The following is a 24,808-nucleotide window of genomic DNA, read 5'->3' as shown; positions in this document are numbered from 1 at the left end:
AGCCTCATTAGGGCTCACGCTAGACAACGTCCATCCATAATGTTTACTTAGGGTCGTCGTCATCGAAAACGATGAAGAGGACTATACTTATAATCATATTACTTTCCTTATCCAGTTATTTATTTCATGAGAATCTGTTTCCGATAAAGTACTCACACTAAATGATGACTTGTAAAACGATTTCCCGGCCTTTGTACAAAACAAATACACAGCGCACAAACACACACACAGCTTAAAATATACAGCGTGTATTTTTGATAGGACCGCATAACCAAAAGGTAGTTAGTTTAAGTTTTTATGAACACATTTTCATTGGTTTTATAAAAAAAATAGAAGACTTATTTTTCCGTATAAAATAATTCAGCTAGCAACGCGACGACACAACTTTCACAAGTGACTATGATGAATATAATGCCGTTAGAAAAAAAATCAAAAATTAATTATGCTCTGGTACTTAAGACTTAATTAAAAAAATCTTTCAGAATCGTTTTATAGCACTAACACCTAGTTAAGTTTGAGGTTATATAAAAATACATTCTGAACAAAGTTTCATTTATTAAAATGTACTATGGTACGACGTTATATTTAAAACACACATTGATTTCAAATTTGGACAATTTAATTTTAGAAACTCTCACCACCGTCTTCAACATATCTTTTGGGGAAAGAACTTGGACCCAGGCTAGCCTGCCCGATAGGTTGGGTGGCCTGGGCATCCGCAAAATTTCCAGCGTGGCGCTACCTGCTTTCTTGGCTTCGGTACACGGTGCTCAAAACCTTATCGGGAAAATTTTAGCCCCTTCTCTTGGGGTCCTGGAGGCTGCGCACTGTTCCGAGGCCAAGAACGTATGGTCACTAACATGCCCCAACACAGACCCACCTGTCAACCCATGCTCGCAAAGGCAGTGGGACGAGCCTCTCTGTCGTCTAACAAGGAACAGCCTCCTAGAGACGGCACTAAGTCCAACAGATCGAGCTCGTCTCATTGCGACAGCGGAGTGAGAGTCGGGTCTGTGGTTGCAGGCACTTCCATCACCAACAATAGGAACTTTGCTGGACAACTCAACTTTCCGGTTGGCCACTTGCCTTAGAATAGGAGCATCAACAAACATGCCTCACCGATGCCAATGAGGCTTCATGGTAGACAACCTAGGCCACCACGGCCTCTCTTGCAGCCGAAGTGCTGGGAGGATACCTCGGCACGCCAGCATCAATGACGTCATCCGTAGGGCCTATGTTAGTGCCAAGGTGCCGGCGGTCCTCGAGCCCAACTGCCTGGTCAGGGATGATGGCAAGAGGCCTGATGGAATGACGTTGGTGCCTTGGAGTATGGGACGGCCCCTTGTCTGGGATGCTACATGCGTAGATACCCTGGCACCGTCCCATATTCCAGGCACCAAAGTTGACGCTGGTGCGGCCGCATCCTCGGCCGAAAGCCTCAAGCGTCGCAAGTATGTCAACCTCGGTAGTAGTTACATATTTGCGGCGTTTGGGGTTGAAACCCTAGGGCCGTGGGGGCCTAGCGTGCGCCGCCTCTATAAGGAGTTAGCAAAACGCCTCATAGAGGCTTCGGGTGACCAGAGGGCTGGCCTGTACTTCGCCCAGCGGATAAGCATTGCTATCCAGAGGGGCAATGCAGCCAGCCTTCTGGGCACCCTGCCAAGCGGTCTCGATCTGGGACAAATTTTTTATTTATAAGTTTTTAATTTAAGTTTTTAATTGTTTTTCCATCCGTTTTTATTAATAAATACTGAATAGTAGAAAAAGTAAAAAAAAAACACACACATTCGATTTGTCAGAAAAAACGGATATAATATTTCATCCTCCTAAAATAGAAAAATCACTAGGAATGAAGCTTTTATTCGAATGTATAAAATTGATCCTCCAACTATTATAGTACCCTGTTTCCTGTTTGAATAATCAGATTACTGGGTACAACAGACAATATTTGTATTTACGATAATTAAAAGTTAGTTTTATTGAGGTAATATCATTTCTAGCGACAAATATACTAAAAAGTGCTCTATCCTTTTTGTAATGGAGAGGTCTTGAAATAGGTATATAGTGCAATTTTTTTTTAATAAGTAAGTACCTACTTTCTCTAAGATTAAGAGACACTGCCCTCTTAAATGATGTGCCTATTGCATGGATCTTCGTCGTCGACGTTTTTTGTTATTATAATTTTTATATGTTATTTATTAAACGTTTAGTAATTTTATATAATAACATAAAAATATCTAAAGTACCCGAAAACATGTTGCCCTCAGTATATGTTGTCCGTCCGTGTGTCAGTCATTTCTTTACCATCTACGTTATATGCACCGTAGTATTTAAGTAGTCCAGTATTTTATATAATTTTATTTTACTGCGGTTTTGTATGAATCTAGTAAATTCCTGCTCCTTTTATACGGAGGAAATTATAAAATTAATCGGATCATTAGCTATCTTGAATTTGTATTTTTTTCGTCATCCTATATAAAATATTAGGGCTAATACTTAGCGCTTGAATATTGTTAAAGCTACTAGGCGAAATACTATCGAAGGTACGAGGGACATTCTAGCAAAGCCAAATATTTGTCTGGCTTAAGCAAACATCAACAACTTTGGAGTGGCATTGCGGCTGTGCGAAAGTCATTATAAAAATATTTTCTCAAAATAATACTAGGTATTTACGTTCAGATTACTTTTACGTGAAGTTGGTTTACATATGCAGACTAGACACTACATAATACTATCGGAATGTTATTAATAATAGTGACATTCATAGTTCGGTAATGATATTCCAGAACTTCCCCACACACTGTTTACTACTACTACTACATTACTAGCCGTGGGTAATTTAAGTTTTTATTTACCTAACCTTTTAAGCCAAGTAATTTAGGTATATTGTTGAAGCAATGATAATAATAAACCTAATAATAAGAAGGAGAACCTAATAAAATAAGAAAACATAAGCATAAGAATATAAAAACCCCCTCCTATGAAAAGTCCCGCAGGTCTGTCCCCTAACCATTTGGTCAGCACACTATTATCAATCATTATATTTAAAAGTAATGTTATTACTAGTGGTAGTGACTGATTTGTAATAAACATTGGCTTGATTTCGAATTTATTTAACTGGGAACGTAATAACTATTACATAAACATATTAGTAGTAGGTAGGTATTTTATATTTATTTCATCTTAAATTAACATGTTTTGATGATAAAACCGACACTTAACGTTGAACATGATTAGGTAATGTACGTATATTTTGACTGCATTATTATTCAGCTTAAGTGATTGAATCATGTATCAGAAATTGCACAAGGGGAACAGTACAAATGAACTTACTCGCGCTCATACTTATGAATCCAAAGAGTTTAATTAAACTAAGGCGTAAAGGTTAAATCAGGTTCAATGTGGTTGTGAAGGTCTTGATTCACGGGAACAGCATCGTGACTACACACACAAATTCCCATCGGTTGGGCTTTTCTTAGCATTCAACTCTTGGAACAGCTAGGAAAAATAAACCCGGTAGGTTGTCATCACCAAAATCTGGTTCTGGGTAAGTTTGCTAGTGTTTTCACTGCTACATAGGTACAGTGAAGCTTTAATATAATTTTGTATGTAGAAAGCTTGACAATCTTAACATACCTAACTCTTAAGCTAAGGAAAATTATAGGCTATTTTTAATAACTTTTATTTATATTTGTTATATTCATGTCAGACGATGCCTTTAACGTGTTTCTTGTCTTTTATCACATAATTACTATGCTGCCATCAACTTTTTTCTTCTTTTATGTATACTTGCATTTATTGGAAAACTGACTTTAGGATACACACATTTTATGTCTCAATTCATTTATCGATTTCAATTACTTATCTGTACCCTTCTCATCTGTCTTTCGCAGTTGCATCCTAAAGGAGCCCGTGCAAATGATTTCAATTGGAATATTATTTCCTCCCATTTTTAGGGTTCCGTACCAAAAATGGACGAAAGGAACCCTTATGCTGCGACTCTCTACGTCCGTTTGTCTATCGGTCACATCACTAAATATCTCGAGAACCACTTAAGCTAGCGATTTGAAATTTGAATAATAAAATTGAAATTTGAAATAGTAGAGTTAAGTTTTTTTTTTTCAAAAACATGTATGGAGCCTTGACAAAATATCAAAATATCCCAAGAACCGAAACAAATATGGTAATATGCTCGCAGATGCTTATACTACGAATTAATTGTGATTTTTTGGCATAATACATATATCTGTCACAGGAGCGGATTTTTTTTAAAATCATTTATTGTTTCTATGGAAAAAGTACAAAAACCAAAGTCAAGATTTTAAGATTTTTTTGATTGAAATGGGTTTTGCCCAGTATGTTTATGCTAAGTTACAAGTTTCAGATGATTTGAGTTGAAAATAGTAGAGTTATGATTTAAAAAAAAAATTATGGAGGCGGAACAAGAAATCAAAATATCTCAAGAACCGCAAAAACGACGGTAATATGCTCTCAGATGGTTATTCTTTGAATTATTTGTGATATTTTGGCATACGACATATACCCGTCACAGTGCGTTTTTTTGAAAAAGCACATAAAAAATCATAACTCTACTAGGTATTTTCAATTCAAATCGTCTAAAACTTATAACTTAGCATAAACACACGACGCGGGTTTTGCGTCAATAAAAAAAAAACTTAAAATCTTGACTTTAGTTTTTGTGCTTTTTCCATAGAAACAATTAATAATTTTTTTTAAAATTCGCACCCGTAACGGATATATGCAGTATGTCAAAAAATCACAAATAATTCGTAGTATAACCACCTACGAAGATATTACGGTTTGTTTTGCGGTTCTTGAGTAATAATGATTTCTTATTCCTGCTCCATACATTTATTTTGAAAAAAAAATGGTAACTCGACAATTTTCATTCAAAATCGTCTAAAACTCATAAGTTACCATAACAATGCTGGGCAAAACCTATTTCAATAAAAAAAAACAGAAAAATAACAACTTCGGTTTCTATGTCAATGAGAGCCGAATTTCAGCCAACAGTGCGGCGCTGTACACAATCATACTTAGTGGTACTTTTGATCAAAATTCTTTCGCCTTTAAAGTTACACTAGATAATTCAAAGTTTGTACGGAATCCTCGGTGCGCGAGTAAAACGAACTCGCACTTGGCTGGTTTTATTAAATACATGAAACAATTTATAGCCTCTGTGTCGTGTACTAACTGCAAAATAAAACGTAGATAGTTATTTTATTATTCATTAAAACAATCCTCCATTAATTTTGAGAGCTTTTATGCCATTCGTGCATTTCATCAAGATAAAAAAGCTTTTAACTTTAATACGGACTCTATTTTTATCATCGCTGAAATCGAATTCAAGTTAAATAATATTATAGAGGTCACGACCATTTTAATGTAGGTGACGACGTCCACGATATTTTGCTGTAAATGCGTTTAAAAAATTTTTTCATTCTGGGAGATAAGCTAAGATGAATATGGGTGTCGTTCGAATGGTAGGGTTATGTCTTTATACAAGGATCACCGGGCGGGCCGCACCTAATAAATGGCCGGCGGCGGGCCGCAGCAGGTTGAGTTGAGCAGGTTTGATCTAGAGGAAGACGGTGGTGCTGGACTGCCGTTATTCCAGTTTCAGTATTTTACCACTGGATTTCGCTGAAATCTTCTTCAATAACCGAATCGATTTTATTTTCTAAGTAAATGTGATTAAATTGTTTACTAAATAATTATTAGAGGGAAATGCTTGGAACACAATTTTTAACTTCGTAACTTTGTTTGGACTAGTTAAGTTAGGAGGTGAACATATCTAAAGTCCCCGGCTGGAGCCCTTGAGCCGGCGGGAGAGGGGGGTTTGAAGGTCCCATTTTTCGGTATTTCACTTCTATTTTGGTAACTTTGCATTTTAGCGCCATGACTAGACAAAACGAAAGCTGATTAAATTTGCTAGAAGTTTGATTTGGTCTAGTTTTTCGATATCTTGAATAGTTTTCGAGATATCCTCTCTTGAATGTTTATTTTAGGACTCTCAAACTTTTATCTTGATATCTACATTATTGAAACTACTGGGCCATGTTCGGTATCGTTTTAAATAATAATTTATGGTATCATACAGGTTTTATTTACTTGAGTCATTTGGATACCTAAGGTTTTCTGAAAAGGCTGATATGCATCATATTTTTTTAATACTGATCTCGCCAAGGCATTTGATAAAATTTGTCACGTTATCTTTCTTCAGAAGCTCTGGCGCCTCGGTATACACGGCGATTTGTTTTGATGGATCAAATCCTATATTGAGAATCGTAGCCAATGTGTAATTCTATTCGGTTATGCCGCACAATGGAAATCTATCGGTTATAGAGTTCCATAAGGGTCAAATCTTGGTCCATTATTGTTTTTGCTATTTATAAATGATATCGACAAATATATCAAACACCCGAGTATTCTACTCTGCGTGAATGATACTAAAATACATAAAATTATTCACTCTGTTGAAGATTGTCACAAGTTACAAGAAGATTTAGTTAATTTTGGTGTTAATATTCTTGGTGTTATTATGGATTCCGAGCTATCATTTAAACCTCATTTAGATTCAATAATAAAAAAGGCATATAAGCAACTCGGTTTTATTGTGCGTGTAGGGAAACCGTTTAAAAATAATCTCACTTATAAAATTTTATATTATAGATTTGTTCGCAGCCACCTTGAGTTTGCCTCTTCTGTCTGGAAACCTTACCACGCCATTCATATTGAAAGAATAGAAAGTATACAAAAAAAGTTTATCAAAGCCCTTGATTATAGAACCGGCCATAATCACACTAGCTATCAGGACTCACTAAATTATCATAAACTCCAAACGCTCAGTGACCGTCGCGATTGTATAGACTCTATCATGTTATTTAAAGGTTTACATACCATAATGGATGTCCCGTCACTGTTCCATCAAATCCAAATCAAAGTCCCTCGTGTTCGTCAGCGCCAGTGTAGAAAAAAACTTTTAATTCCATTGCAAAAAGCCGAACTTGTTACGCACGAAATGTGTTCATAAGACACGCCTGCAGACTTATTCAACTGTAGTGTTATTTCCCTAAAACATGTTTTCAGATAACAACAGAATATACTAGATGCGCCCACGACTATGTTCATAGATTTCACTTTCAAGTTGATGTAAGTACTGAAGAACCTTTACTATGAAAATTATTATCATAATAAAAACCAACCTATTTAAATATTGCTCCGGCTCACACATTAATCAACTATACGAAATTTCATTGAATTGCAGATTGATTTTTGTAGTAGTCTTTGCGTAGTTTGCGATGTATCACTTGTTGATCTTAGTGTAATTTATTAATTAGTTACTCGGGGTTTTTCATTGTAAAATTCTATAACAATTTTAGGAAACTATAGATCTAAACTTAAAACTTTATACATTTACTCTTTTTGTATAAGACTTGTTTGTTTCTGAATAAATAAAAACCCACAACTTAGATTACAGTTTAGGTTGTCTTAGTTAATTCGTTCTTCTCGTAAGAGTAATACAACAGATTTGTAAAAACTACTACAAACAGTCGCACCAGAAGTTGAGCTAATTATTCAATTGTGGTCGAATTCTGTGTTATTACCGTGATTATTTACTGAGGGCACATTCAAAGTCGTATAAAATCAGAATATTAAAAATGTAGGGGTTAAAATGTAATATCAAAACTGCCAGAAATCCTAAAATAGGTACCAATAACAATCAATCAATTTATACCTCAATCAGATACTAGGTATGTTTAAACAAAAATCTTTTACTGTTATCCTAAGTGGCTTTTTCCAGAAACATTCAGTTTTCATCGACTCCATTAAATTTATAGTCATCTCATCAGTTTCTATAATTAGTTTATTTCAGCCTTTTTTAAAACAGGATTCTTTCAAAAACACATTTCAATATACATCGGTACTTTTAAAAATCTTGAAGCTGTTCTAAAGTATATCATGACATGACTTCTATATACCCGTTGATAGCGTATTCAGAGGTATAGATCCTAATATGGAAATATTGGTTAAATAGTGAACGAGATGATCTCACTCGCTTGCGTGAAAATCCGCCTCTCGCCCCATCAGCGAATGTTCAGCTTCGTGTTTTATAGCCCAAGTAAATAAATGATAAGGTTTTTATGAGCTTATACTACCTTCCTGTATTTGGTGTGCGGCCTTCATTTTCTTGTAAAATATTTAAAATCGGTGAACATTTAGTTTAAGTTCATTATAGCTAATACTGGGAAATGGCCATTCGTGAATAATAGTACATTACGATACAAGTGCGAAAAATAGGAAACGAGTGGCGATAAATTAAAACACGACCGAAGGGAGTGTTTTAAATCGACACGAGTTGCGAATTACCTATTCGCACATGTATCGTACAACGTTTTACAGTACATAGGGGGAGTCCGGGAGACTTGAACCTCTTTTTACTCAGAAGCCACTAGAGGTTTATCCGTAAGTGTTAGCAACTCGATATTTCGTGTATAGATGACATATCTAAATAGGTATCTTTAGAGCATAGCAAAGTGCTGATAAAGTACAAAATTTAAGTTCTGCTAAAATATTTTTCTTAAACGGGGTATTGGCTCAAGTCTCCCCAACCTATGGGAGAGTTGACCAGGGGGTGTGGGAGATATGACCATACATATGTTAAGTAGGAAAAACAGTGAAAAAACTGCTGTTTAATCCAATATATTTATTAAAAAAGGAAAGTAGTTGTAACAAAGTATTTTTACCCATAAAACAAAATGTTAAAATTTAATAAACTTTATAAAATTTAAAATCGGCAACATTAAATGAAATTCAAGAGATGAATTATCTTTGAATTATTATTATTATGAATTATTTCTATGAGATCAATTCAGTCAACAAATTATCAAAGGCACATGCAAGGTCCTTTTCATTTTACATAACATAATTCTTCATGTCAAATAAAGTTGTCCACATCTTTGTCAGTTAACCCATCGCAAACTTCGTGAATATACCTATCCTTTGCAGGAACCACATAGTCGAACATTTTTTATGCAACTTACGTCGGTGGCAAACAAGCATACGGCCCGTCTGATAGTAAGCAGTGACCGTGCCTATGGACGCCTGCAACTCTAGAGGTGTTTTATGCGCGTTGCCGACCCTAACACTCCGCACTCCGTACCCTCGTTGAGCTCTGGCGACCTTACTCACCGGTAGGAACACAACACTTGTTTTTTATTTTATTTTTGGATTTTTTTCTCTTGTCGCTATCTTGCAACACCTTCCTCTTACCTCCTTTGACGTTTGGCCTGCATAAAAATAAAGGAAACCCTTATTTAAGCACAGTGTGGGAGAATTGAACCACTGATCATGTCTCCCTACCACCATGCGGCTCAACTCTCCCGCACCCCCCTTTACTTTATATAGATTATGTTTTCTTTATACTCTTACAATAAACATTCCAAATGATCACTGTTAGTAAAACTACATTAACCAACAAGTACAATAAGATAAAATAATACTACTCACCTGTTTAATTTTCAAAATAGTGTAAAAATATAAAATTGTAATTTTTTTCACTTCGCGACAGCGAAACCACGTTTACTCCAGTCATTTCCAAACCAGACTAATAGCGGCCAATATGGCGTCGCCAAAAGTTGCGCCTTCTGTTAAAGTACGACATGAGCTGTCAACGGCGTCGGTGGCGCGAAATTTGAATTGAAATATTTGTCGTGGTTCAACTCTCCCACCTGGTCATATCTCCCGGACTCCCCCTATGGCCCTTTAAATGTTCGACACAGTAACGTAATATGCTAATTTTTGCACTAGTACTATAAAGTAGCACCATATGTACTGTAAATACATTTTCACCACACCAGCTGATAAAGGCTGATTGTTCAAAAACTGATGAGAAAGTGACATTTTAGGCACATGCAGGGCAAAGTAATCTGATGCAAATTTGTTGTTTCATTACGTTAACTGGTAGAATTGACTTTTAGATGATGATTTTGAATAATAAATATTTAATAACATTAATTTTGAATTGGTTTTGTTTGATATCTTACAGTTTTTCATTATTTTTTCGGGTTGGCGTGGTAAAAAAATCGTGTTTAATCGGGGGCAAAAATTTAAATCTCGTGTCTTGAAACCCTCGCAACGCTTCAGTATTCATTTTTCGAACCACTATCTACGCTCGTGGTTCAATTTTGGAATCTTTCGCTTGCTCGGGTATCATTATTAGCACGAGCGGTTAAACAACAACTTTGCTCATTGTATAAAAAATAACATTTTTTTTAAGTATGGTATATTACAATATATATTATTTTTATTTTGCCGACCCTACCTATATCTAAAAAGTAGGTACCTAGTCGCAATGCTAGACTTCCCAATTGCTATTAAAGGGATATTACAAATTACATTAAGTAAAATATCGATTACCTGTAGATTCTAAACATTTGTACTGTGAAGTTGTACAGCAAACAACTTCGATTTTGATAATAAGTAGGTATCTACAACGTGAACAATTACAAAAGCGAATGTAGACAGTGACAGTTATGACTCCTGACATCGAGCGTTGTTGACCTCTGCCTCTTTAGGTGTTTTATACGGGAACTTTCTTTATTTACTCTAACTACAATTATAATATTGTATTATTTACAAATTATTATCTGAAAGTCGCTAAAATTATTATTGGGGAAAGTGGGAAATTATCACATATCGATATTTACTTTTAACTACGTTTGTAGCGTACAATTTCACGAAGGACGAATATACTTGTCATGCTTTATTTATATATTTATGTATTCACATGATATTTATTTGTCCATTTAGGTACCCATATTATTCAAAAAATACCTAGCAGTAGTATTTAATATTTTCAATAGTAACAATATTATGTAAACATTGTCATTTCATCCAAAGTCGTCGTGTTATCATTATAACAAAAACGATTTTTTTATAAATAATCGTGTTGTCCTATAAGTCTGACGTGCACATGCATATGCTGCGCAGGCGTCTTGTAGGTACAGCACCTTGGTTATCCACAAAATATATTTTTTTAAATATGTATTTTATGTTTGTTTATTACTCGTATTTTGATACGAGTAATAAACAAACATAAAACTCAAAAGTAAACCGTCGTTAGTATTCATTACTCTCATTTTATTTATAACTAAACTTATTTATTACTAACAAGTATTAAATATTTGTGAAATAACAAACTGCCTTGTATCCGTAATTACCCAATGAGTTGGGACGAAATACGAACAGCAAATGGGATAATTAAGGACACTTTGGGCTAAATGCAAAAATATTGGCAGTCTATTTATCACGGTTATTGGTCGGAATAAACATGAACTTAGTACTTACATATGTCAAAGATTACATTAATTTATACGACATGGTTACATACTACACTTATGGCTGACAGAAAGGAAGAGAGCGAAATCACACACAACTATTATTAACTAAGTACAGCATAGTGTTGCTCTGAGCCAGTGGAATAACGGGGCGCGGACGGGTGTACAAACGTTAGACACTCTAGTGTCCGAAATTAACCAATGTCCGCGTTTATCCCACTCTCCTCTACCGTTAATTACATCTTTTACTATACCTTCATGAGCCATAAAAAATCCAATTGGTTTGTTTTACCGCCGGGGAACGTTCGAGTTATTTTACTGCAAGCAGGCAGAGTTCCCGCAATCCACTATAAAATACTGTTAGCTCAGCCGGAGACGCTCCTAAACTCGTGCTCGAAGTAATATAGCATACACATGACGTCTGAGCGTCGTCTAAACTTGGACATGTTAGCTCTTGGAAATGTTATCTATTTGAGACAAACCGTATTATGTTAATACACGGTTTATCCACCACTGCAGTCGAATCAAAGATTAGGCAGTAGATAACTTTTCTTTGTTTTTATCTGCATTAGAAAGAACAGCAGAAGTAAGCGTAAGGTTTTTATTGGGCATTCTATACCAGTACTTAAAGTATAGGATGATAAAAACAACGGTTAAATTCTGAATTCGCTCCACGTGACCGCTTCTCCGTATAAACGGAGCTTTTAAATTTTTGTATGGAATTTGTTTTTCGCTCCTAATTAATAACCAAAAAATCTAAAAAGTCAAACTGTCTTTGTTTGTTTCCATAGCTATTATACGAGACCACGAAATATTAGAGATATAATATAATAGCCAATTATAAAACAGTCTTTACAGATATGGTATGACGGAAAACGCATGACATTTCTAATCTTTAAAAAAAAAGTAGAGCATGCCACTCACACATTATTGATGATTAAAGGAATTTTCCTGCAAAATAAAAGGGAATTTTCCTGCAAAATAAAAAAACTTACGTAAACTTATAATTATGCTTAGCTGCTCTATTCGAAGCGGTTATTTCAAAGATTTAAATTTCGAAGCGATTCAGGTTGACCTGTATTACATATTAATCGCTTCAAATTCAGCAACAAAGCATAATTTGATTCAAAACTTTACTTCTACGGAGTTGTTTTTAACCTTTTGAACGCCAAAACACCTAAAGTCGTTAGTGGTCGAGCTATCGCGCCATGTACAACTATAGGTGTTATGACGGACGCTGCATATCAAAGTAGCCTTCACCATTTTAAGTAAAGTTTACAATTAGCACGCTTGCGCCCGGGAGCTTGGCGTGTCAGTGGGGTTTTTGTTTATAACGTAAAGCGTTCAAAGTGTTAAAAACCTCGGTGTACTCAACAGATCGAGACAGTATTTCACGCCGGCCCAACGCTTACAGCTTTATAAGGCGCAGGTGCGCCCGCACATGGAATACTGTTCTCATCTATGGGCAGGGGCACCCCAGTGCCAGCTTCTCCCGCTGGACCGTACCCAACGAAGAGCGACTCGAATTTTCGACTGCCAGCGTATTTCGGGTCGGCTTGACTCCTTGACGCTGCGTAGAGATGTGGCCTCGCTCTGCATTTTCTATCGCATGTACAACGGAGAGTGCTCCGAGGAATTGTTCGGATTAATCCCTGCCGTTTCTTTTCGCCATCGCCCTACGCGACAACATTTCCACCCTCACCACTTAGATGGTTGGCAGTCCTCAAATGTGCGTTTTTCCAGGAACTTTCTGCTTCGCACAGCTAAACTGTGGAATTAACTGTCGCCTGCGGTATTTCCATACCGATACGACCTTCAAACCCTCAAGAAAAGAGCGTACTCCCATCTTAAAGGCTGGCAACGCACTTACAACCCCTCTGGTGTTGCAGGTGTCCATGGGCGGCGGTAATCGCTTACCATCAGGTGATCCGTCTGCTCGTTTGCCTCCTCTACCATAAAAAAACTAATAAAGCGAATTACGGAGTTTTTACATACTTATGTGCCTAATATATTCAGAGTTGGATTAAGTTGTCCAATATATCGTTATTCATTTGTACGAGCAAGGGTTCGACCGCACGCCTTCTGCGTTGTAAATCGCCTTACCGCTCGGCTTGTACCCAGCAGAAGGAAAAGTACTTAAAATGTTTGAAACTGACGCTGACGCCCCACCCATACATTTACTTGTCATACATTAGGTACATTAGAGTATTACCGCCAAAGGCAAAGAGAGGTGCCCCCGTGTATTATTTTCTATGTCTTAGCCCTTATTGGTTGACTAGCTGTTGCCCGCGACTTCGTACGCGTAAATTTTTATGTTGGCTATACTTTATTGTTGTTTAATCTGCATGAAGATTGAACACTACGAGTATGTAGCAAAAAATGCAGTAAGATAATTTGTTAATTTGACAACACGTCACATTTGCTGGTCACTATGTTTCTCTACACAGTGTCAAGTCTATTTAAATCGATATACACCTTCTCAACCATCAATGAAGAAGAATTTTCCAAAGCGCTAAAATTATGTTTATTATATTAAAGTAAAAATAAACTTAAGTATGTGATTAAAAAAATACAATCCCATTTCATTATTAATTAAACTTCCCACATCTGTAATAATTCTGATAAACGTTTTAATATTTTTTTCTGATATTGTATTTTCTAAGTTTTTTTTGATATTGGATTTTCGCTGATGGCTTAGCGGTAAGAGCGTGCGACTTGCAATCCGGAGGTCGCGGGTTCAAACCCGGGCTCGTACCAATGAGTTTTTCGGAACTTATGTACGAAATATCATTTGATATTTACCAGTCGCTTTTCGGTGAAGGAAAACATCGTGAGGAAACCGGACTAATCCCAACCAGGCCTAGTTTACCCTCTGGGTTGGAAGGTCAGATGGCAGTCGCTTTCGTAAAAACTAGTACCTACGCCAAATCTTGGGATTAGTTGTCAAGCGGACCCCAGGCTCCCATGAGCCGTGGCAATATGCCGGGACAACGCGAGGAAGAAGATTGTATTTTCTAAGAAGTGTCAAGTCCCTAACTCAAAAATTATGCGTACCAGGGGGCCTCCTGCGGAAACAGAAATTCGCAAATGCGGGGATCTTTCTTTTACTCTCACTAAGACCAAATTAGATTGACAGAGAAAAATGCCCGTAAGTGACGAACTTCGATTTTCGCGGTTATAGCCCAGATACGAAGACACAACCTCTTTTTAACCCTTTGGATAATAAATTGTCATAAACGCCGAAATAGCTTTTGTTGATTTCTAATATTGTGTCTCTGAAGTTTTATGTTCCTCGCTCAAAAAATATTCGTAGCCGATACAAACATTCAATCCCTATATAATCCCATACAGGGATTATAAAGGGATATAAAGATTTTTTTTGTTTTCTAATGTTGTGCTTACTTACGAAGTACCATATTCCTTACTTTAAAAACATGTCGCTCCCGATACAATATTTGACCCCTCTTTGAACCCCTGAGAGATGAATTTTGAAAAACAGCTTTTATTGTATTCCAGTAATATATAATCTTGTATTCTTTTAATTTATTTGATCAATGGAATCTGGATCATTGTGTCACCATTTCTCAAAAACAGTACAAAATGTATGTAAAGTCAACAGACTGCGATCAGTTTTCAAATTTCAGGAGACTGAAATCTGTGGGGCTAAATCAATGCACACTTTTTTGAAGTGAGACCTGACCTACTTATGGGTATACACAACATAGAGAAGAATGGACTCGTTTTCAAGGGTAATATATCAAGAAATTAATAAATGTGGGCTATAAATCTTGGAATCGCGGAACACCGCGTGGACGATCAACCTGCGCGCTGCCCGTCGTAGCTGCCACCTTGACTTAAATAGGCCTATTCCATTAGTGAAGCGCGGTCTTTACGTCCCTTCTGTGCCGGAGTGGAGGCATGCCCCTCCTCACGACCGGCACGTACGTTCATTAATCATTATTGTACGAGAAAAGAACTCATTTCGACTTGAAAGATTATTTTTCAGTAGGTACCTAAACGAGAACTTCCGTTCAACCTGAGTTACAAACAATTTGAGATCAATAGGTATCACTTCCTTGTTTACAGTCTACTAAAATAATGTTTTCACCACACCAGCTCGTAAAGGCTCTCTATATTCTTCAAAACCTGATAACTACGTTGCATTTTATCTACAAGAATGGCAAAGTAATGGAACAGTTAGAATTACTTTTAAATAAAAATTAAAAAAAAAAGAAAGAAAAAATATATATTTATGACAAAACAAACAGGGATGGCAAAAACATGTTGACAATACAATATATAACATTTAGCGCAAAATGACATAAAAGGGTCACAACTCAGCATGTAGCTGGCAAACCCAGCGCTGTTCTTCGGTACAAAATATGTATGTATGTGTTGTTGTTCCGTAAATATATATATATATATATATTTAATAGCGTTCATTTGGATTTTATATGTGATGTTTTATAGTAGTGTTTTTCTCGCGTTGAGTGGTGAAATTTTTTGTGTTTCACGCGGTAGCAAAGTTTGTTAAGCCCTCGTTCCTTGACACCCGCAACGCTCAAGATTCCACTTTTCACTCGCTACGCTCAGGGAATATGGAATACTCGCAAGCTCGGTTAAAAATTTAGCGCGAGAGGTTACCTAAACAACTACTTTGCCCCCTTGTAAAAAAACCTATTTCATCTGCATATAATCCTCTAAAAATCCCTGTAACTTTACTTTAAATGATATAAGGTATAATGAGCTGTTTGCCATTTGGGGTAGGCTGTCTTGTGGTAGTAAGTAGATATTTTTGTAATCCGACTGAGCAGATGGTCTTCCGCCCGCTTTCCACTGAGACCAATATTTGCATGCTAACGCATTTTGTTTTAGGATTTGGTTTACTGTCAGAGTATTACTGCCTTCGTTTGGGGCTCAAGTTAATTATGTTCTTGTAAATAGCATCTCACCCCAAACAAAAAATATTGCAAGTTCTATAGATTAGCTATTGAATATTTAACCAAACCAATGTGTGACCAGTCTTTAAAAAAAATAGCGATTCTTGAACCCGTTTCTCATGAATGGTTTTTCATTTGAATGTCGTTGTATGACCTTAGGCGTGCAACGTTGCTAATATTGCGTTTTTTTTTTTTAAATCAATAATGTTTATTTAGGTGTTTTCATGAAATACTGCATCCGGCCGGGGACAGAGCGCTTTTTGCTATGCGAACTTGGGTATTACACCACGGCCGCTTCTCCATACAAATGTAGTCCACATTTTTCTCTTTGGATATTGAAATAATGAAAAATGTTTTTACATATTTTGATGTATATTAAGCCTATGCTATAATAGCTATGTCCCTATGTTTGACTTTATTCGATTTTTTTTGTGTAATAATTAGAAGCGAAAAACAGATTTCATACAAATTTTTAAAAGCTCCTTACTCTCTTAAAATAAATAAGTGTGTCAAAATTTTTAATAATGTTAATATCCAGAGAGAAAAATAAGGACTAGGTTTGTGTGTAGAACCGGCTGTGCTGTATCCTCGATAAATTCCTACCCGAAATAAAACAGAAATCGTATTTTGGTATTTCCTGTGTTGAACTTTTGGAATTGTAGAATATTTAATTTTATAAATATACAAAATGAAACAAGATTAGTAATAGTCTCAGTGTCGATTTTTATTCGAAACATTACTTTTGTACTAATAGCCATACCAACAACCAATTGAACCTCAGAAAATGCGCCGACTAGACGAGAACATGTGAATCTGGGCTCATACATACACGCAAGTTTAATACATGTACATAAGGAAATGCCCAATGAATTAGGTATTTAAACTAAAGTTAGTATCTATATTTTTAAGTACTAAGGAGTGCTCTCAGTACTAGTTTTCTATACAAATACAGTACCGGAACCGGGAATTCTCGGTTCTTGCCATACAAAGTCAGTACCGGGAGCCTTCCCTATTAAGTACCTACCTAAATAATTGAGATTCCAGGCAATTCGAGTAGAATTATATACTTCTGTGGACCTTGACAACAGATAGTAAAGTAATAAACGTGTGTTCCAGTATACGACGCGTCAGGGCAGTACAACCAGAACGTGATGTTCGGCAACGAGTACTGGCTGGGCTCGTTCAGCTCGTGCCGCGACCTCCAGCTCAAGCAGTACTACGCGTCCACGCCGCCTTTTGACACCAAGTTCCACATGGTCAGGATCAACGTCACGCTAGACGAGGACCACTTGCCACAGGTAACTTGCTGATTTCTTATGCTTATATATCCAGTAAAAACAATTTTTGAGCGTCTGCTATTTACTTAAGCCAGGGATAGACTAGAGACAATTGGTCCCAAGACACGTGGCGCCAGCAACATCGGGAGAAGTGCCGCAATCTTGTCGGACTTCGCTCGACATGTCGGACGACATTGCGCGCCTTACATATGAGTCACTCGACATGTCGAGCGAAGTCCGTATCTGGTAGTAGCAGGACTAGCAGGAGCCCCTTATGAGTAGGTTTTATTTCAAGAGGTGTATTTGTTCACAAGTACAGCAGTTCAAGATTCCATAAGAATGAAGCTGCAAGGGCCCATAAGGCTACGATGCTGGACATCACCACCGTGATAAAAATAAACTTATTGGTACATGCCATAGTGTGTTCTCCAACTGGCATACTTATAGTTGTATTAGCAATTTTTTGTGCAGCTAGTTCTAATATGCATTTTTAGTTTTAGTTCATTTTTTAAGACACACAAGCATTTACAATTCCATTTCACCTGGCGAATTCCAGTTTAGTAAATGTACAATAAGCGAAGTACTAAAATTCAATTGATGTTTTACTAGCAGTGCTCTTACAAGGCTTACTACCTAGCCTTGCAACTTGCGAGGCGGCTGAGAGCTTTTGTAATCATAATAAATGTAAAAGCCTACGAAGCTTACGAAAGCATCATCTATTCTATTTTGTATGTGCCTTTGCAAGAATTATTTAAAGGCAACAATGGGCATGGTGTTACTCAAGGTAATGTTAATATGCCATCCAGCAAATATTTTGCGAAAAACTGCAGGTACTGAATAACAATTAATAATTACTATGTCTCTAATAACTAAAACCAGCACGTCTACGATTTCAGTCAAGCTCTAGACTCTCTAGAGTCAAGTCAATTACTACACACGGAAAGTGGTTCCCGAGAGCTCCACTTACTCTCGTTAGTTTTGAGTATATTTAAGCAGGCATTAAAATCGTATAGTTAATTATATATTAGTTTATATTTAATATGTTTTGACATAAATACGTACAATATAAGTACATATTTGGGATTTTGGTATTGTGTAATCTTGAGACCAAAAAATATGTGTACTTAAATAGTTATCTAAGAATTTGTAATTCATTTAATTTTATTTACTTTATTTAAAAAAAATTAAATTAAAGAGGGAGAGGAGGGAAGGGAGCTAGGTTATTCGTCATTTGTACGGTACGGTACTTCTAGATATTTTTTTTATTATATTGAAATCCTAGAAGATTAACACCATTTGGTGAAGTGTTTTTTGGGATTTTTTTTTGTTAAATATTTCATACTTATAAGTAGTAGGCTACTTAACTGGAGAAAAATAATCGTAGGTACAGGTATTTTATAATTTTAAATGTTTATTTTATGTATACTTAAACTTTCAGAGCAGAGTGATTCTGGTGGGCGAGTGTCTACCAGCGTCGTGCAATGAGTCGGCCATCCTGGCCATCATGAGCGAGGCGGAGGCTGCAGCAAGCGCGCGGGCGGCCGCCGCTGGCCTGCCGTCCTCCGTCAGAACCGTCGGCGTGCGGCCTGTCCCCAGCTCCTACAATATACTGCACGACACAAAGCTACATATTCTAGGGTAAGAATTAAACAATTGTAGGTAATACACATGTGTTTGAACAGATAGTTCTGAGGAAAACCACCATGGCCGAAAAAATGGCGGCGGTACGGCAGGAGGCATGTGCAGCTTTGACATCTCAGTTTTTTTGGCTCTGCAATTACTTTTTTTGTTATGGCGTGCGACAATTTTTTTGGTAGATAAGAGAAACATACGATAATAATTAAAAATCAATAGCATCAGAATGGCAAAGTCTCTCTCAATTACATACCTACCCAATTATCTATTAGTACCTGTACCTTGTACCTACCAGCCTACATTACGTTATATCATTGATGCATGAGGCAGGTCGGTAATATTACGGTTCTTAATACCCCTTTTTGCAGAAATACGAAATTTAAAGAAATACGATGGAGTTTGGCTATAATTTCAAATTGTGAACAAGTAGAAAATAGGGCACGACGGGTCGCGCAGTTTGCAATGCATTTCCCGATCCCCATTGTCCAGCTCGCTCCGACAGCCCGCGATGGAGGACACAAATAAAACGATAAATTATGTCGCGTTATGAATTTAAATAAATCACGGTTTTCATGAATTCTCCGAGAAAACACCCCCAAGATTGGACTGAATAAAATATGATTACTGGCTGGCTGAAATATTAAAACTCTGATTTAACTATACTTCACAGGCATTCATGAATCATGATATATAACCATTAGTGTGGTTGTCGTTTAGTTAGTGCGATCCGCGTGGAAATTGAGGTATAATGAACATGATAAGGGGAAATCTTCTCATTTTGAACATACACAATTAATCAGAATGTTTTAAGAGACAGTACTGACTCGGACCAATGATAAGAAGCGCTGGTAGCCTAGCGGTAAGAGCGTACGATCCAGAGGTGGTGGATTCAAACCCCGACTCGTATACCAATGAGTTTTTCGGAACGAATGTACGAAATATCATTTGATATTTACCAGGCGCCTTTCGGTGATGAATAACATCGTGAGGAAACATTGTGTTCCTGCCGGTCAGTAAGATTGCCAGAGCTTAATCCGCCTAAACGCGGTTGACGCTCTTGCGGAGAGCGTGCGGAGTATTAGGGCCAGCAACGCGCAGTCAACTCCTCTGGTTGCATGCGCGGCTACATAGGCTACGGAGACCATAAGGCGGGCCGTATGCCTGTTTGACACCGACATAGTATAAAAAAACTGGACTAATCCCAATAAATAAGGCCTAGAGTTTACCCTCTGGGTTGGAAGTTCAGATGGCAGTCGCTTTCCTAAAAATTAGTGTCTGCGCCAATTGGGATTTGGATTAGGATTAGTTGCCAGGCGGACCCCAAGCTCCCAAGGACAACGCGAGGAAGATGACGATCCCCTCAAACCATTAGAGCCAACCGAGTTATCTCATCGTGAAACATTGCTTAATGGAATATTCTAGTGTTCGCAGATTTAATCATTTACGTAAAGTACCCACGATAATGGCTTATTATACATTTACTCTTTACCTTTATAATACGATGTTGAAAATTCATGAGCGTAATCTAGCTGAATTAGAAAAATGTGGTTGAAGTTAGGAGATAAAAAGAGATTTATATTTTTTGATATAAATAGGTACTCCTAGTACCTACAAATACGGAAACCGTGGCCTTGGGGCCTGTAAAGCGGAAGGGTGTGCGGTGTAGTGTGGTGGGAGGCACGCGAGACTGCATTTTGCTTCCTCGGATCAAGTATTTCAATTAAAGTTATACATTCATGTATACATTTAAAACTTGAAGGTTAAGTAAAAGCCAAGATTATAAGTTATTATTAAATCATACTGATTCATCATCATCACACCGAAATTACATTGAGTCACTTAATGCTGTACTGCCGCACCGTACATTTCACGTATAGATAAATTTTTACTTATTTTTATTTTGTAATGAGCCGTATTCTGTTAGCCGTTATTGGCTTAATGCGTAGATTTACAACATTTTAAAATGTGTTTCATCTGTTACAGCACCGTATCCATTGTAGTTTTCTTGTTGATGGTGACGGCTTCTTGCTACGAGGGCTACCTGGAGCGCCGATTCAAACAGAGCACTGACCCGCGTGACCTGGAGCTAGCACAACACGAAAACAACAACAAACCGGTATCGCATCAAATTCTCTATTTCCACAATAAAAACTAGAAGTCACACAAATATTTGTCTGAAATTACAACGATAGTAGGTACAAGTGCAAAAAAAAGGAAATTTGAAACGAGTGGCGATAAATTAACACACGACCAAAGGGACTGTTTTAAATCGACACGAGTTGCGAATTACCTATTCGTACATGTATCGTACAACGTTTTAAAGTACATATGACCCTTTAAATTTTCGACATAGTAACGTAATGTGCTAATTATCTTTCTAGTGTGGTACGAGTAAAGTAGCACCATATATACTGTAAATGTTATTTTATGTCTCAGGTTACATTTTGGAGTTTGCCTTTAAAACTGATAAGACTAATTTTCTCAATATCAAATAATTCCCATACCTTATTGAGTTTTCTGAACAATTTACCTACATAATGTTATAACTCCTACGCACAAGAAATCTATAAGTAGGTACTGTGAATCGTCCCGTTATAAATTCCGCTGTTCTGTAACCCCTGCACATTAAATATTACGATGTTGTTAGGAGACTGAAGGCCTGAAACCACAAAGATAAATTTACGAGGTAAATCGAGTTTCATTGCCTGTCACGCCCACAAAAGCGTAGTCGGCATATTCAGCTGCGATTAGTGACGTTACTAATAGCGCATCTTTAATCCAGCTAATGTTTACATCATAAAAGTAGTCTTTCAATTTTGCGTCCATCGTTTTTACCAAATTGCCTGAATGTGTGCTCATAAAAAGGGTAGAAGCATCAAATTACTACTTAAGTACATATTTGTACCATCTGCTATGACAGCATTATTATAACTATTTACCTACCTATTATTATTCTAAGGCTAAGATGTAGCTAATATGAGTCACACATTATTATGCGTGACTATTGTCATGTATGTTATTTGTTTCGGTTTGTTAGGCGTGTTGCGGTTTACAGGCCACATTAGTTCCGATTTTCCCTAGTTCTGTTTTTTTAAAGTATGTTGTTAGGACCACCACCAGTAATGTAGGTATGTCCAAGTTTGGATAACTGTTGGCGGCCGATCGTAAAATCAGGCTGATCGTAAAGTCACTGTGTAATTTTTGACGGTAGTCACATTAAACCAATAGATAGGTGGGGTAGGTTCGTTAATTCGACGCACGAAGGGCGCAACCCGGCGCACGTGGCTATCTAGTATCAACACCATCCCGCTCTATCCTGTATATACGTCTCTCTCTCTCTCTCTCACCTAACTCAATTCTCCGGTATCTACCAAGTGATGAACACCCTAATAAATGCCAAACCAGGATTTGAATCCGAGACCACTTGCTTTGTAGGCAGGGTCACTACTGACTAGGCTAGGAGACCGTCAGGTTCCGTAGGCAATAAATGGATAAATGAATTAGCATAAGCGAATATGTACCTAAATATAATGATGACATTTTCTTAGGTCAGCGACGGCACACATCAAGCCGATGGGAACTCAGCCAAAGACAATCACGACAGAGACCTTCGGCGGGAAACTTGCGGTTAGTACACAGTTTTGCGACTGCAACTCTTACGACAGCTGCAGGCAATTTGCCGTGATGTAATATTATATAATCGGTATATTGTTCTCTGTACATAATACTGAATATTTACTTTAAACAGGTTGAATTGTAAAGAAAACTGCTGATGAAGTACATTTTTATTGTACGGGAGAGCGTTAAACGCGAGCGAATGTTGCCGCTTTAGCTTGTTGCTGTTTTTCTCTGGTAGTATTTCTCATACAAAGCAATTGAATCCTTTGAAATTTTGTGAGCAGGTTCGATAATAATTGCGTGTCATGTTTTTTTTAATGGGGGTTCACTAGGTCTACAACTAACATATGTGGATCTAGTTAAATATACTATTCTACATACAAGCGTATGCCCAAGGGAGAGACAGGTCACTTTACACCCCATGCTAAAAGTATGGAAACAGACCTATAGGTACCTATAGGCATAGATGCAAACTCATTACTGAATAAGTAGGCCTGAAACAGCAAGCGTATGCTTGTTTGCCATCAATGTATAAAATATGTCTAGGGGGTATTATAGGAAATTTTGGTGGAGGTAAGGTACTACCGTATGACATTATCGTAAACGACACGAGGGTTGGTCCGAAAGATGTGTTTTATTATATATTTTTTATGGAAAGTTGTTTTTATTTTGCCACGTATAACGTGGATCCGCGTATGAGGAAACTAATTTGAAAAAAAAAACTCGCGGCACACGATATAACATATTTATATTATATTAAAAATAAGCGTTATCTAAAAATGAGTTTAGAGTTATTAATGAGTTTTAAATGAGGTTAAAATCAAGATCCCTTACAACTGTATAAATAAAATTAAAATCGTCTGAATAGAGTAAAGCCGGAGCAGCTAACAACTTTCGAATCAACACTCGTAATCATCGCTTACGAATATGTCAAACGAGTATAGTATACATGATACTTATCTTATAATACCTATTTTTGTGTCAGGATTGAGTGTGAAGACTGTGTATGTGTATGTGTAGGTAATAACTTAAGTAAAGCCCCTCTAGCATGTAGTTATTAAGGTATAGTTTATAAAAACAACTTTGAGTAAATCAATTGACCTTAACAACTATTTCTGTTTATTCTTTATGGAAATTAGAGTAGTATTAGTAGAGACAGGATGGAGGATGATGAGTACGCAGTTCTTACACATTTTATTATATATTTTAAATGTGGAAAGTCTATCCGACCTACTATAATGGTACCTAAGCTTGAGGCAAAAATTTGTAACATCGTTGCATCGCAATTGACCTTTCGTAAACCTTATTGCAACGAAATGAGATTTACCCATTGTTAGTTAAGTGTGCTGCTGTTAGACCCCACACCAGATAGCCCTTAATGCGCAGGGACATGGGCCGAGGTGCTGCTGTCGTTCTCGATGCTGTCGAATGGTCGCGCCATCCTCAGCACGCACCGCCCCACCGACGGGGCGCTCACTTCACTACATGGAATTAGGTAATGTGTACCACACACACTAAATTACTAAAACCGAGCCACCTGCGTGATTTGATTTTCCGCGAGGCAAGCATTTGCACCAAATTAGTAACTTAATTATCAATTGAAATACATACGAATGTAGAAAAAATCGGCCCAGAGCGAGTCGGGCCATGATCAGTGTTGGGTTTCGTTAGTTACCATTCTGTCAGAACAGGCCTAACGGGGCTATTAATTAGCAAGTATCATTTATATTACAAGCATGAGGGAGTACCTTCACAGCGCTGTGTACTTCTTTTTGCTAAAAAGATTTTTTGCAATAACTCAAAAGCGGCTGGACCGATCATTCTCGCAATTATATTTTCATTGAAAGTAATACTAAGCTTTTGTTTCACAATTTTTTTTTATTTTTTGGACCCATGGTTCAAAAGTTAGAGGGGGGGGGGAGAGGGGTTCGGAGTGACACCCCACACTATTGCACCACCAAAATGATTTTGTATGGGA

The 24,808-nt window shown here is 37.1% G+C and overlaps 1 protein-coding gene and 1 long non-coding RNA gene across 3 annotated transcripts in view; one reads left to right on the top strand and one right to left on the bottom strand.

The window, feature by feature from the left end:
* Positions 1-24,808, top strand: part of LOC133523091 (nose resistant to fluoxetine protein 6-like) — a 63,237-nt gene that overhangs the window by 26,873 nt on the left and 11,556 nt on the right. For both annotated transcript variants that reach the window (XM_061858610.1, XM_061858601.1), the window contains 5 exons: positions 17,417-17,598; positions 19,016-19,215; positions 21,196-21,328; positions 22,761-22,839; positions 24,217-24,325. In XM_061858610.1, coding sequence (XP_061714594.1) covers positions 17,417-17,598; positions 19,016-19,215; positions 21,196-21,328; positions 22,761-22,839; positions 24,217-24,325 — 703 coding nt within the window. The remainder of the gene's footprint in view (positions 1-17,416; positions 17,599-19,015; positions 19,216-21,195; positions 21,329-22,760; positions 22,840-24,216; positions 24,326-24,808) is intronic.
* LOC133523262 (uncharacterized) lies at positions 9,275-9,774 on the bottom strand. Its single transcript, XR_009800205.1, has 2 exons — positions 9,532-9,774; positions 9,275-9,311 (listed from the first exon to the last, which is right to left on the bottom strand). It is a non-coding gene; the product is annotated as an uncharacterized LOC133523262 (long non-coding RNA).

This window comes from Cydia pomonella, chromosome 1 (genome assembly GCF_033807575.1).
Source record: "Cydia pomonella isolate Wapato2018A chromosome 1, ilCydPomo1, whole genome shotgun sequence".
NCBI classification, from domain to species: Eukaryota; Metazoa; Arthropoda; class Insecta; order Lepidoptera; family Tortricidae; genus Cydia; species Cydia pomonella.
This window is presented reverse-complemented; position numbering and strand designations above follow the sequence as displayed.